This window comes from Lupinus angustifolius, chromosome LG18, assembly GCF_001865875.1.
Source record: "Lupinus angustifolius cultivar Tanjil chromosome LG18, LupAngTanjil_v1.0, whole genome shotgun sequence".
Taxonomy (NCBI): Eukaryota; Viridiplantae; Streptophyta; class Magnoliopsida; order Fabales; family Fabaceae; genus Lupinus; species Lupinus angustifolius.
The window spans coordinates 990,740-1,006,924 of record NC_032026.1 but is presented as its reverse complement, the minus strand read 5'-3'; the positions used below and the strand labels follow the sequence as shown (position 1 = coordinate 1,006,924).

General features: G+C 31.5%; 1 protein-coding gene and 1 long non-coding RNA gene across 3 annotated transcripts; one reads left to right on the top strand and one right to left on the bottom strand.

Annotated features, from left to right (window-relative positions):
- Window positions 1,455-5,747, bottom strand: LOC109332817 (pheophytinase, chloroplastic). 2 transcript variants are annotated; one of them, XM_019567882.1, is made up of 7 exons: window positions 5,573-5,747; window positions 5,376-5,483; window positions 4,135-4,273; window positions 3,536-3,706; window positions 2,890-3,130; window positions 2,083-2,174; window positions 1,455-1,782 (listed from the first exon to the last, which is right to left on the bottom strand). In XM_019567882.1, exons 1-7 carry the CDS (start codon window positions 5,652-5,654, stop codon window positions 1,506-1,508), a joined length of 1,110 nt encoding a protein of 369 aa, XP_019423427.1. In that variant the 5' UTR covers window positions 5,655-5,747; the 3' UTR covers window positions 1,455-1,505. The 2 variants fall into 2 exon arrangements, with proteins under 2 accessions (XP_019423427.1, XP_019423428.1); XM_019567883.1 differs by having other exon boundaries at window positions 1,456-1,782; window positions 5,376-5,476; window positions 5,573-5,681.
- LOC109332822 lies at window positions 8,735-9,082 on the top strand. Its single transcript, XR_002105949.1, has 2 exons — window positions 8,735-8,885; window positions 8,962-9,082. It is a non-coding gene; the product is annotated as an uncharacterized LOC109332822 (long non-coding RNA).

The following is a 16,185-nucleotide window of genomic DNA, read 5'->3' as shown; positions in this document are numbered from 1 at the left end:
CAGTAATTATGATTCATAGCCACAAACTTTGACACCATTTTGTTTGTGAATGAAGAATGTGAATCAAACCTTTATAACTCCACTTCTCTTGTCTAGTTCATAATTATTTGTTGATTGAGCACAATTTTAGGCCTTACAGAAATGCTTACTCCTAATTCTCCATTGTTAGCCATATTAACTTTCACAGATTAATACCTACACAACACAACACAATCATATACATCAAATCATATATATATATATCCTTCAAACCCATCATTTACTTTCTTCAAATATGAACTTGGAATGGTTAGTTTGTGAACAAAAAATGAATCTTTCTGCACAACAAGATACATATATATAATCACCTGAAAAGTGAATGTTTATGATTGAGAGAAGCACCTTCAAAATTGAAAGTGAATGAAGCAATAGTGGTCGATGTCATGTTGTATTTATTGTCTTATTTTTTCAGTTTCATGAATTGTCTTAGTTAAGTCATGAACTGTTTGATTCAATGGAATTACCATCAAATGCTTGTGGATGAAGATTCTCTGTAATCAATGAACCAAAAGATACAAATAAACAAAAATCTTCACAAATTATGCGGTTAACCATACAAAAATAACAGTTGTTGTTTCAATTAACACATATTTAGCTAAGTTGACGAACGAATGTTGATTCAAGTGACACATGTTTGATTTTTTTATTTAAGTAAAGTTTTGGATTCGAATTTTGTGGATGAAAAATATACCCGCTAGAAAAGTTAGCATACATACCTATAAATGTTATAGGTATGTATTTATAGGTAGAATAATTGGTAATACCAATTTAACCAGAAATAAGTCAGGAAGCTACCTAGATGGATTTTTTAAAACTAAAAAATGAAAAGTAGAAATAGATTACTTCATTGTTGTACTTCATTTCAAACAAAAAAAAAATGGAGAAATTTTATTTTAATATAATTATACTTTCTTTATAATTATATATGAATAATGGTTCTAATATTATTTTTGAGAAGTATTTGGTGAGTAGTATTGATTAATGGAATTTGGTAAAGATAGGTGATGTAAGGTCAGCAATACAAGTCATTATGACCATCGCTTACAAATATCTCGACCTTTTAATCATTCTGAGGATCTAGCAAAACCATACATCATTAGATCAACACCTTATTAATAATTCTCTATTTTATTACTACTTACTAATTAGTTAAGTGCCACTTTAGTTTAAGCTTCCATCACATACTAGAACCTATTCATAATTTCTACTCCCTAAGTTTAGATTCATCAAACTATTTACTCATTTTTTCACTATTCATATTTATTCAATCATTTATTTTATAACTCTAATGATTAGTTTTATTTCAAGGAAATTTTATATGAATGCATGCATGATCATAAAAATGAACAGATATGCAGATACATGATCAATGTCAATTCTTTTTCATATATACCTTGTGCAGTTTTTTCTGTATACAAAACTTAATGAAGCATTTGATTTGTTTGGCTATTTAAAAATACAAATGTTCAAACTGTTTGAAGAAATGCTTCTTCAGGAGTGAGGTTGGACAACCAATTCAACAAAGCCTTGTTCACAAGCTCAGGAATCTCATCATGTGGGCAATGCCCAGCCTGCAAGTTAACAAGAGTCGTTTTCGGATACAAATCTTTGATTCGATTCGCTTTAGCCGGACCAACCCATGGATCAAGGTTACCCCAGAGCAGAAGTAAAGGGCAAGACAGTTCACTTAAGACAGCATCTAGAGTGTACTTGCTCTGATTCATCATGAAGCCTGTCATTAACCTGTACACGATGATTGTGTTAAGTAAAGACTCAGTTTATAACGAGTAAAGAACTGTTTATAAATTAATCGGGCGACCATCTCCATATGAGCTAGTTATCAGGGTGGAGTTAGACTCGGATCTTCTACTGTGCAGTTTCGAGCACAATACAGGCTGATTAGTTTAGAGCGCAGGCATGCTGCCGGACATAACTACATTGCTAAAGCCTGGAAAAGCATGTTTGTTTCCGATATACACCACGATGGAAGCCAACGTAGAAATTTCATAACATAATGACTCCGGACAGATTTTGATCGTGTACCTGTAATAAACTTCTCGGGCGTTGGGGTCTGCAGCTGGTCTTGTTATAGATTCCACAAGATACTCATCCACATTGGAAGAATCTTTATACACCTGTAATGACAAACATTGCATTCAAACATCTATACAGTACCTACCATTATATTAAACTGAACATAATTCTCCGGCTCTTGGAAATAGCCTCTCCGCTTGCGAGGTAAGGCTGCATACATCTATCTTCACTAGTCCCCATTAAGTGGGAGCCTCGTATACTGGGCCATCATTTTTTTATTCTTTGGCTGGCAAACCAGCTAGTAAGAATGTTGATTGTTAAGGTTTCATCTCAAAACCAATTGGCTATGAGAGAAGTAGTCCAACAAGTGTTTAAACCATGCCTAGGAGAACGAGGCAGACGATATGAGACTTACTTCCCAACATACCCACTCATAGAAGCTTGCCTAACCAGACGAAGGGATACCTTTGACCTATGATTAAAGAGCATATTTTGGCCCATGAAAACCGAAAAGAAATTAGGCTCTGACTCTGATACCATGTTAAGATTCCATCTCAAAACCAAGTGGATATGAGAGGAGTAGCCCAACAGATATTTAAACTATCTCATCAAAGAAGGAAGCCTTAGTTAATAAGAATGTTAATCTAATAGCATCCTACATTTTTGCTTTTATGAGCCTATTCAATGAGTACTTATTTGTTATATGTTATGGAACTCTAGTTCAAATTTGTAAATGTCATACTCTGAACTTGATAGATATTTAGATACCTATTATGCTTTAAAAGAAACATGAGCTAAAGATATGAAGTAACCTACACTTTTTAAGACCGACACGATTCGATTAGGTTGCTTTGACTGCCAGAATATAAACCCAAGAACAACACGCTGGAAAACCTCCTTCAGAGGTTTTAGGATAAACTTCTGTAGAGATGTTTCTTCAAATGTTTTCTGTTCTTTGCTTCCATCTCCAAATTGTCCTGCAGAATTTAGAAGAACAACTCCATTGACAAGCTCGGGCAATCCGGTCGCTGCAACCAAAGCAGTAAATCCTCCAAGGCTGAAAATTTATCATGAATCATAATTGAAATAAATCGTATTTTTTATTTTTATTGCATGATAAATAATTTTTTTGTCAATGCTGCAGATAAAACACTTCTAATTAATTCAACATAAGATGTTGGTCCAGCTTCTGTGTGAAACATTGCAGCAACCTAATCAGACAACATAATATTCGAGAACTAATTAACACTTTAGACTAAGAGTTCAATGTTTTGTCAATAAATATAATTTATGGTAGAACATTGTAGCGCGTCGTTCGATTCATGTAGTCAATCCCACCTAATGAGATAAAGACTTGTTGCTGGTAATAATTTTGAAAAGGGTTTTGCTAAGGGCAATGTTTAAGGAATCTAGCATTTCAGCATAATAACACGAACGTTAATCTAGGTATTATAGTAATTACCTATTTCCAACTAAAACTGATGGTTCTTTTACTATTTCCTTCAAGAAGTCCACCACTTGTTCCTTCCACACCATGGCGTTATACTCGACGAGTGCTTTGTCACTCCACCCAAATCCAAGCAAGTCTAATGCATAAACCTTGTGAGTTTTAGCCAATTCCGGAATATTATACCTGGATAAATGTAAAAAAAAGAAAGATATATGACTATATACATAAGAAAAAATGAACTTATTGGAAGACTGAGCGAACTTGAAGGCACTGTAACAAGCGCCGAGTTATAGTTACTCCAAATTGCACTCCACAAGGACAGAACAGAATCACTCGACTTCTTATCTTACAAGTATTAGCTATATTGATAGTATAAGTGAAGTTTAATTGCAGTATTGCTTGTCATATTTGTAACCATTTTACATGTGATATCAGCACAAGTCCCTTAGTTAAACAATTGAGGTTAAGTGAACACCATACGACTTAAACAACGACAATAACAACAAGCCTTTATCCCACCAAGTAAGGTCGGTAAAAAAGAAGCACTCCAATTTTTTGCCGCGTTTCAGTTATTTATGGTATGTAAAATTTAAGTGAAAGGAAATCAAAACCTCCAGTGGAATGCAGAGGCCCCAAAACCATGAATTAGAACAATTGGTGATCCTTCTCCTTGCACCACATAGTGTATTTTATGACCCCTCCATGTCCAATAATTGTACCCATCTGGTTTATATGGTAATCTTTCAAGCCCTGAAGCAAAAGTCACACATGTAAGCATAATATTAAACAAGAACACTTTAGCATTTGCTAACAGAACAGAGAATTAATACTTAGTAATTACTAAATGGTTTAATCAAGTCTATAAGAGGGTGAACTTCGACGCAGCCGTAACCCGTAAGGTTGTTTGCCTTGTGACCTGAAGATCATAGGCTTAAATCCTAGAAATAAGGCTGCTTGCATACATTTACCTTCTAGACTCCACTAGGTGGTAGTCTCATGCACTGGATCGCTTTACCGAGTGGAATAAGGTTTGGTTGTTGTCGTTAGTTCAAGCCTATAGTCCTTAGAGTAAGGTTAATTTTCAATTTGGTCTCTGCATAATTTTTTTGACAGTCGTTATAAATATAATGGTTTTCAAATAGATCTCACTTGGTTAAAGCTTAAAGTTGCTGCTATATGGGATTTACATTGTGGTACTGATTCTAGTGTGCGGTATCCATTTCTAAGTAGTTCGTCGATTTTTATGCTATTATTATTAAAAGACTTCCTTTGTAACGAACCCAATATGTGGTCTACGGTATGCGGAATTAAGCATGACAAGGCATAATTAAGAGGTTGAGCCTCAACATACTTAAGAGGCATAACCAAATTAGCAGCCCGAGAACTTGATTTTGATCATTCAATACAAACTCTAATCAAGAGGTTGAGCCTCGACATAAGCGTAGTAAGGTTTTAACTCTGGGTCCGTGACAAGCACCAATCTGTCAAGGTTTTGAGAGTTGCCAAAACTGTATCGTAATTGTGGTCACATCGACAACAAATGTCCTCAATTGTCCACATTGTCAAGGTTTTCGAAGTTTCCAAAAGCACTACCGAAATCATTATTTAAAACCTTGATGGTAAGATTATTGCTTAGTGACCAAGAGATCATACGTTCAAACCATGACAACAGTCTCTCCATTTGCGGAAGTAAGACTGTTTACATCTATCATCCTCAGACCCCGACCCCGGTAGGTCAGGGTCAACTGCACCTATTTAATGCAAGCTCTGGTTACTAAAAACATATAGATCTATACCAACAAAATTAAAAATGAACCTAAAAATATGAATTTAACTATAAAAAATCAATTACCTTGAGATGGTTCAGGTTCTACAGTCAAAGTAGAAGCCATAACTGAAACTCCAGAAGCTACAATTCCTTTAACTGCAAAACTCCTCCTATTAATTTCACATCTGCTCCCTTCAAATAGCATAAAAAACCCATAAACAAAAATATATATAAAAAAAATGGAGAAATAAATAATAATAAAATAAAAAAGAGTAACTAACGGTGATTATATAAAGAAAGATGAGTTTTTGTTAGGTGGAATCGGAGAGAAGGGAATAAAGAAGCAGATATAGAAGAAGCCATTAATGGGTAGTTGAAAGATTGAGAATTTAGTAACTAGTTATGTTTTTAAGGTAAGTAAGTAGAGTTTGTGTGGTGGGTTTATGTTAGAGTGTTGTGGCTGAATCCAAACCACTTTTGTTTTTGTCAATATCCACATGTTACTAATATCTCCTTATTCCTCTTTTATCATATTTTAAGGCTGGCAAAAAATCTCGTACTCACATGTATTCACGAGTAAAATCCGTATGAATACGAGTTATAAATGGGTAATCGTAAATTTTACAAACATGTTTTTAAAATATTCGTAACAAATATAAGCGGACATAGATATTATGATACTCGTGAGTACAAGTAACTGATATTTGTGTAATTATTGTATTACCCTTAATAAAAATACATACACTATTAGAAAATGGAGTGAAAATTGTGTGGTGCTGTAATTCAGTGACCTTTTGTTTTGTATAGCATATGGCATATTACATATAGGGAGAAAGTAACTGTGAAAGTTCGAAGGAATGATATAAAGTTTCCATTATTTTCTTCTTTTTATACTACATTGGATACAAAACTTGGATTCAAAGCAATAATGTTAGTTTAACTCAATATTTGTGTAATTATCATATTACTTTTTATTTTGTTTATTAGCGATCCACATATCACTATTTGTGTTGAATTTATATTATTGAATTTTGTGATACATCCAACACTCCAACACCTTATATAGTTGAGTAGGAATTAGAAATTTGTTGATAATGCACAAACTCGTGGGTACCAACTATACTCGTGGGTACCAAGAAATACCCAAAAAACTTGTACTGGGTAGTCGTACGGGTATGGGCAGGTACGGGTAATGACCTCAGATTTCAAAGCGGGTAGCTACTATACGTGCCCGCTCATACCCATTGTCATCCCTAAACTCATCTACTGTCTCATATAAGTGTCACTGTTGTGATATTGTGAAAAATGTATCTAAATAAAAAAAATCAATAATCAAATATTTTTCTGATTAATCACAAGTAGTGACAAATAAAGTAATACACTTTTGAAACATAAAATGTTCATCCATACTTTACATAGATGTGAAAATAATATCCCCACCTCTCCATATAGATACATATTATATTGTTTTTGCAATCGTACCGATCAAAATAAGTTTAAATTTATCAAAACTAATTATGTTGGTCAATTTTCATTTGAAATTATATTTTTTATGAAAGTAACATAAAATTACATTTTCATTTAATGTTTTTTTGTGGAAAAAATAATATACAAAACTATATTTTATATTCAAATTAGAAAATATAATCATTGAATCAAACTTATGAGTTCGTAGTCGATTATAGATTAGGGAAAAAAAAAGTATTAACAGTTCATTCGTCCTAATAAAACGACACTCTCCCTTATTGCATGTAGTTTATATTCACAATTTGTTTAATTATTAAATATTTATTAAAATAAAACAATATATTGTGCAATAAAAAAAAGTCATGAATGGACAAAAAAGTAAATTACTATCTTTTTATTAAAGGGGAAAATACCTTATAAATTATATCAAGAATTCAGCCAAGAGATTATTGAACCAATGAGTTTTTTATCTATAAGATACTTTCCACTAATTTTGGAAATATTTTCTTTTCCTTGCAGATGAAATATGCAACAGATTTTGATTCTTGGAAATGCCATATTTCCTTGCAGTTAGGTAAATTCCTAAATAACAATTCTTATTTGAGGTGAGAGTTTACAAGTTTGCCATTAATTCATAAATTATTCCTACTAAAATGAACGGTTCAGTGCACAAGGTTCTCATTTAATGAGATTTGTATGGAGTATAGACATACCCAGTCTTAATCTTGCTATCTAAGAGGTTGTTTCTAGGTTTAAACACTTTTTGGGCTACTCCTCTCATGATCAATTGGTTTTCAGATGGAAATTTAACATGATATCAGAGTCAGAACCCAACTTCTTTTTTATTGCCATGAGCCAAAAAATGCTCTTTAATCATAGGACAAAGTATCCATTCGCCTGGTCGAGCAAGCTTCTATGAGAAGGCATGTTGGGAAGTAAGTCTCATATCATGTGTCTCGTTCTCCTAGGCATGGTTTAAACATTTGTTAGACTACTTCTCTCATAGCTAATTGATTTTGAGATGAAACCTTAACATTCAACATTCTTCTTCTACTTGTTATCTTCTTACTAGCTGGTTTGCCAGCCAAAGAATAAAAAAATGATGGCCTAGTATACGAGGAAGAGAAACTAAAGTTAATACATAGACGATTGATAGAAAATTTGGGAAGTCAGAGAACAAAAGTCTGACACTTAAAAATGAGATAACATTGATTTATACTTGTAATGATGATCACAAAGGTGAAGAGTCATGAGAGAGTAGTTGAAAGAAGAAAGGAATACACAAGTAATGATAACATCAGAGAGTAGTTGTAACGAGTATTTTTTTAAAGACTTAAATCCAAAACTTTACTTAAATAAGAGAATCAAATATTACCACTTGAATCAGCACTCGTTCGTCAATATAGTTAGATATGTGTTAATTGAAATAACAAGTGTTATTTTTGTATGGTTAACCGCATAATTTGTGGAGATTTTTGTTTATTTGTATCTTTTGGTTCATTGATTACAGAGAATCTTCATCCACAACCATTTGATGAATGAACTAAGACAACTCATGAAACTGAAAAAATAAGACAATAAATACAACATGACATCAACCACTATTGCTTCATTCACTTTTAATTTTCTCATAAGTTGAAGGTGCTTCTCTTATCATAAAGATATATCGTCTTAAACTATGTCTCAAATGTTATCTCTATATATATGATTTGATGTATATGATTGTGTTGTGTTGTGTAGGTATTAATCTGTGAAAGTTAATATGGCTAACAATGGAGAATTAGGAGTAAGCATTTCTGTAAGGCCTAAAATTGTGCTCAATCAACAAATAATTATGAACTAGACAAGAAAAGTGGAGTTATAAAGGTTTGATTTACATTCTTGATTCACAAAGAAAATGGTGTCAAACTTTGTGGCTATGAATCATAATTACTGAATCATAATTACTGCATTGTTTGAATGATATAGGTTCATCGCATTCTTTACTCACACAACTATGGTTTCATCCCAACAACCCTTTGTCAAGATAATGATCCCATTCATGTCCTAGTTCTCATGCAGGAGCCTGTCATTCCTTGTTGCTTCCTTCGCGCTCGTGCAATTGGGTTGATGCCCATGATCGACCAGGTAAAACTTGCTTACATTTGTATATCCTTTGTTAATAAACATAATTTATGATAGACCATTCTGAATTCTCATGCAGGGAGAAAAGGATGACAAGATTATAGCAGTTTGTGCTGATGACCCGGAATTTCGCCATTACTGGGACATCAAGGAGCTTCCTCCCCATCGGCTTGCGGAAATTCGAAGATTCTTTGAGGATTGTATCCTCTTATATTTGCATGTTAAAGAACAATTATACTAATTGATGATTGGTTTTTCCATAGTCAAAGAAAATGTTTTTCAACATTCTCCTATAAATGTTACTATGATTTATGAATACTAACAATAGGAAAGCGGGTTGACAGACACGACAGTGCATGTCAACACGCTAGTATTAATAGTGTAAAACTTTTTTACATTGTCAATATATTATCTACATTCATTTTTAATAATTATTAACTTTAAAATAAAAGTAATGCAAATGAGTGGTGAATAATACATTGACTGTGTATAAATCTTTGTCAGTGCATAAATATTATGCTATAGGAATTCATCAACTGATTAAAAGATATTAACTTGAGTGATTGAAGGTTAAGTACCTTACAACTTCACTAAGAAAAAGTTTATAAAAAATATCTTATACAAAAAATCACTTTAAACTATTTTTCTAATTAGTAATTAAGTATCAATCAAATTAGTCCCTTCATTAAAATCACCCTTAAGTTGATCAAATCCTCTCATTCATTTTATTCAATTTCAACCATTACCTCTTTATCACTTATTTATTAAAAAAAAAAGTATTTGTAATATTAGTTTATTATCTTCGAATACATTTCGCTCCTCTTTCAGACAAAATATGGACTATATTTCTAATTGAAATAATTCAACTAATTCATTGTATTTTAATTTTAATTGAAATTTATAGATGTTTAAACTGAAAAATCATTTTGAAGAATCCATAGCCACTAATACCCAAAAGGATATGGACTCCATTTAGAGCAATCAATCAAGTTAAATAAAGTTATGTATTTCAAGAGCTTTTACTAAATCCTTATATTATTTTAACATATAAAAATTCTCCTCTAAATACTCCTAAATAGCATAAGAATTAAATAAAAAGCGAATATATTTAATATGTCATATAAAAATTATCCTCTCATTTATTTATTTAACCATAATAGGAAGGTATGAAACCTTGAATGATTGAATTTACTTCCTTCATTCTATATCTTTTGTTATTTAAGGTTAATACATATAATTTAAGAAATCATTAAGGAATATTATATTTTGTCTAAAACATTCTTGTTTATTTCTTAAAAGAGAAGAAGAAGCAAAATTGATTAATAAAAAATGATATATATTTATGAATGAGGATATAATTAAAAATAATTAAATATCTATGTATTAATATGTATTAATAGTGTACAAGTTTTGATTCATTTCTATTGCTTTTCATTAAGAGTAGATGATGATTAATATATGAATGATAGATGATGTATTTATTTAGTGTTGTTAGAACTAGACCGGATGGTCTGACCGATATGACTGCTGACCGGACTTGAAAATGGCTTTAGTTTGCCGTCTTAACCGAATGAGAGTTTGACCACTTTGAACCGCAAAAAATCCAGTCCGACCATGTTAAACTCGGTTAAACCGGATTAACCCGGGAAGTAAACCGGACGACTCACTTACAAAAAAAATGGGACAATGTTATAATATTTTCTTTCACTACAGTCCAAAAAAAGATAAACATGTATTATTCCAATATAATTATTAATTATATAAAGTTTTACATCAATATATAACTATATATTTATAAATAAAAATTATTAATTATGTATGAAATCACCCGGTCAGACGGGACGGTTTAACCGTTTAAACCAGTTAAACCTAATACGGGACCTCTGCTGGTTTGACATCCGGCTCGGGTTTCACAACACTGATTTATTGTTAAAAACTTTTATATTATTATTGCATGTATATTTATCTCTTAAAAAAATTGATAGGATAATGGAATTATAAGCCAATAATAATATTGAAAAAATAAAAAGTCTAAAATAATTTCAAAAAATAGTGTAATATGTAAAGATTTATACATAGTCAATATAGTGTCATTCAATTACATTATGTATATTAAGAGACTTAATCATAATTATATATGACTAGTAGATATACCTTGTGATTATGATTGGCAATTTGAGTTATGCTCATTGGGCTCATCCCCCACCCGCATTTATATGACAGGCATGTCATACAAAATCTATCCATTATCCTAAAATGATCACTTTGCCCACAAACACTTCTAATAAAGAAGGCGAACCACTCATATACATTTCGATCTTAATTTTAAGTGTTTTGTTTTGATTTTCTGTTATATTTGAAGGATATGTAACATCAAATTAATTAAACCAATACATTGTTATGTATAATTTTAAAAATGTGATATTGATTTAAAATTATTTTTTTAATTTTATTTAACTTCATGTACTTTTTATTTTATTTTTTAATTGTCACTAGGCAGCTCACATGACCACTATATACATATTTAAGTTAAACAAAACATAATATTTCATGCTCTTTATAAATAGGCATGTCTATTCTTCACCCTGATTTAAGTGGATATTGTAGGGATATGTACGTAAATTGTCAATGCTAATTGTAATACATTATGATTTATGAGTATATGGATACATTTTCTTTTTCTTGTCAACAATAAAGTTATTCTTCTCTCGTGAGCCAGTGAGCAAAAGGTTAGAATGGGAACTTGTCGGTAATCGGAAGAGTGAGATTTTTAATGGAGAGAGAAGTATTGTGTTAAAGTAAAGAAAAAGTAACACACATTAATATTTGTATCTTTTTATTTAAAATAATATTATATTTTTATCCTTAAAATACAAAGGAAAAAGTCATTTATCTATCTATTACTTGAGAGAAGTCTTGCTCCAATTGGAAATGATGGAATGGGAAAAGCAGCAGCTTCAGAGTTCTCATTGGCATAAAAATCTGATTATAAATCATCATAAAGACTTGTGTGAAGATGAAATCATAGAGATAATCAACAATATCATGATAATAAATTAATATTTTAATTTTAAATGACGGCATTAAAAACCATAAAATACATATATATCTAAATGTGACGTATTACATGTGTCTTCATGCAAGTTTTTCTATACTATTTTAAGTTTTCTCTAACAACTAATCTTCCTTTGTGTTTGAAATCCAATTTTGATGTCTCGCACATGTATATAAGCTTTATGACCCCACCACTTTAAATTTCTTTTGTAATCGTTAAGCAAAAGCTAACACCCCACACAACTTCTCCACCACCTACACTTTATGCTATCTACATAGACCTTAGTCAATAATTCACTTAATGGATTATTTGTACTAAATTACTATATATATATCTAGCTATATGCAACTAATCATTTCAGAGCAAGGGTGTGCAACCAAGACAATGAGTAATATTATTTTTTTATACTTGTCTTATTTGGGAGTGGAGTTTTAGAGGGGGAGATAAGGAAAGAGATAGATTTGGAAAACTTTCCTCTTTGTTCCGAAGTTGGATCAAGGAGAGAATAAATTTTTGGAGGGTTTCTTAAATCCTCCATGTGTCTATTTTTAAAGTCACTCAATCTGGGTTGTTCAGAAATAAAATGTCAAAATAGCTAAATATTTTAGTAATATTGTATAATTGTACATTATTGTTCATTTCTCATTGTTAATTATATTTTTAAAAGAAAAATAAGAAATATTCATACATTATCATTAGTTTACCCTCTCTTCCAAATTTTATACTCCCAAACAAGGGGGATTTCCTTCTTTTTCCCTTCCCTTCCTAACCCTTTGAACTCTCTCATTCATTTTCTTTCATAACTCCTAAACAAAGCCTAATGGTATATCTCTTCACCCCATGGGTAAGAAATTAATCTCTTTCGGAATGCGTAGATGTCTCTTCACGTTACTCCCAGGAAGTGAAGTATTACCATTTTGATCTTTATAGGAATCTAACGAAACCTTACACCACTATACCAATATTTTATTAATAATGAGTAGTAAAGCTAGATTAGTGAATTAATTCACTTAACAAAAATTGATCATTTGCATAGGAAACATTTAAAAATTAAGTCAACTAAGAAAGGGATTGTTGTGTCAGAATTTTTGTATTAACAAAAAAGTGTCCTAGACAGTGGTAGGATAGAGAGATATAATATTAATTAGGTACAAGTCTTATTGTGTATATTCCCAATTCAATGCATATAAAAATAGCAACAAAAAAAAACATAGAGGTGGGGACAAATTACACTTCAAGTTTAATCAAAGCACTATTGGTGGAGCCATACTTTTGCAGCCTTATGGGAAGGGTTGAAGGCTTTTCTATGTTGGAGTTTTGTTGGTGTGGGGACATATGCATTTAGATCCATCAATAGGAATTAGGAGAAAGATAGTCCTAGGAGAAAAGTAGTCATATATAGGTTGTATTATAATAAAAATTAGAATAAATACTCATTTTAGTTTCTTGTATTTTTTGACTTTATCAGTTTAGTCCTTCAAAAAAGAAAAGATCTAAAGTGGTCCCTAAATTTTTTAAATGTGGGGCAATTAGTTTTTTTTAACATGTTTTACATCACTTTGTATGGACTAAAAAATGACTGATTTGACCCCATTTGAAATTTTTGCGACCATTTTAGGTTTTTTCTTTTTTTTGAAAGACTAAACTTGTAAGATCGAAAAATATGAGGGACTAAAATGAGTATTTACTCTAAAAATTATTTGTATCTTATTTATTTTCCTTTCTTATATTTATACACATCTAAAAAAATATTCAAAAATTAAAGAATAATTAAAAGTTTTCGCAACAACATTTTTATAGTGTACTACTTCAAATGCCCAATTAGGAGAAAGTAAGGTAATAAATAATATTTGTATATATGATGTAGAAAAAATAATATATTCCCCTACCTACTACAAAGTGATATATATCATAAAATGATATTTAATATATTAATGATTAATTTACAATTAACATGTATTACAATCTTATGAATTGAATAATATAGTAAAAGGTATAACATTACTCTAATATATATATATATATATAACTAATTATTGATTTATGTTAAAACATATTAAGTAAAACCTATTTCATCTCTCAAAATTTTATGTGTATCAATTTGGTCATGTAGAATTTGAAAATCTACAATGATCCAAAAAATATTAAATTTATGTTAAATTAATCATTAAACATTTTTATCATCATAATAACTATTTTAACTCTAATTGATAACTTTTGAGGTAATAATTTGAATTTTTACTTTAAGGAAACAAATTTGATATTGACTCATTAAATTCTTTATATCTTATTTATTTTCATTTCTTATTTCCATAGGCATCTAAAAAAAATCCATTCAAACACTGAAAAACAATTAAAATTTGTAACAATTTTATTGTTAAAAAACATTTGTTATAGACTAAATTTTCATTTTAGTCCCTTATATTTTCCGATCTTACCAGTTTAATCCTTCAAAAAAGAAAAGACGTAATACGGTCCCAAATTTTTTAAATGTGGGTCAAATTAGTCATTTTTATCATGTTTTACAACACTTCTTGACAGGAACTAATTTTACTAACATTTGAAATTTTTGGGGATCATTTGAGGTATTGTATATTTTTGAAGGACTAAACTGATAAGGTCGAAAAAATATGAAAGACTAAAATGAGTATTTATTCTTGTGTATATAAAGGTATCCCTTATCCTATATTAACAAACTAATCCTATAGGAGTTATATGGTCCAAATTTTGTGTTGAAGTGTGGCACTTGAATGAGATGGGTATAAAAGGGTGGTATGATATTGCAAGTATCATGCATCTCCATTCATTAGCAACACATGGAGATGATGAAAAGAGTGTTTGAAGTGCTTATTGTTGTAGTAGTGATCTTAAGTCCTTGTTTGGTTAATGGGAGAAATGATTCTCAAGTGATGAAGAATGGCACCAACTCCATCACTATAGCTCCTGAAGTTGGCCATGGAAACCATAGTTTGGTGGAAGATGTTGGTGGAAGAAAGATAAACTCATATGATAAAGTATTAGCCGGAAGGAAATTTAATAGCAGAAATGGAGGAGGTGTTGGTGGTGGAGTAGGCAATGGAGGTGGTGGGGGTGGAGGTGGAGGTGGAGGTGGTGGTTCAGGTGGGGGAGGTGGAGGAGGAGGTGGAGGAAATGGGAAAGGTCATGGAAGGGGAGAAGGGGGTGGTAAAGGTCATGGAGGGGGTGGAGGAAGTGGAAATGGTGGAGGTGGAGGTGGTGGAGGAGGAGGAAATGGCAAAGGTCATGGATGGGGTGGAGGAAGTGGGAGTGGTGGAGGAGGAGGTGGTGGTGGAGAAGGGGGAGGTGGAGGTGGAGAAGGGGGAGGTGGAGGTGGTGGAGGAGGTAGTGGTGGTGGTGGTGGTGGAGGAGGAGGAGGAGGAGGTGGTGGTGGATGGGGTTGGGGAGGTGGTGGTGGTGGAAATGGAGGAGGTTATGGCAATGTTAGATGTTGGGTGTGGGGGTGTGGTAAGGAGAAGAAGTTAGAGGGAAAGAGTAACATTTATTCCTCAAACTCCAAGGGGTAATGCTAATCACACACCCATTTTCATTTATGAGTGTTGGAATAATGATTCGTTATCTCAAATCATGTTTCGGACTAATAATATTAAAACAAAAATAAAAAAATATTTAATATTTTTAATTGATATTACATGTTTTCATTAGTCTGAGACATGATTTTGATTTTTTCTTTTTCTTTTTGCTTATGATATTTGAACCTATTTGTTTGTATTATGTGTTTCAATTGATCTATGGATTGAGTTGGGTACCCTATTACCCATTTTGAACTACTTTTTTTCTTTTGTTTGAGATACAATAGAATGATAACAATTATTTTCTCTTACAAGTTAAAGAGTGAGATGTATTATTTTTACAAAGTTGTGTACACGCACTTCATAATAAAAGGTGTTTTTTGCTTGGATTTGGACTTTAGGTGTTATAAGTTCTATTTGTTTCATTCCATTATCTTCTTCATATTGAAAAGATTCACTTATTATATATATTCATTCGGGTGAAGACATTTGTGATCAACCATTGCATTTTGACAACCATATAATATATAAAATTAAAGTATTATATTGAACAAAAAGAAGGTACATTCTCTTGGATCCCACATGCCATCATGGTTTAGTTGTGTTATGATATACATGCACAAAATATATGAGTAATAAAGGTGTAAAAATAATATTATTCACGTGAAAATAGGACTTTATATTGTGTATAAAGATGTGA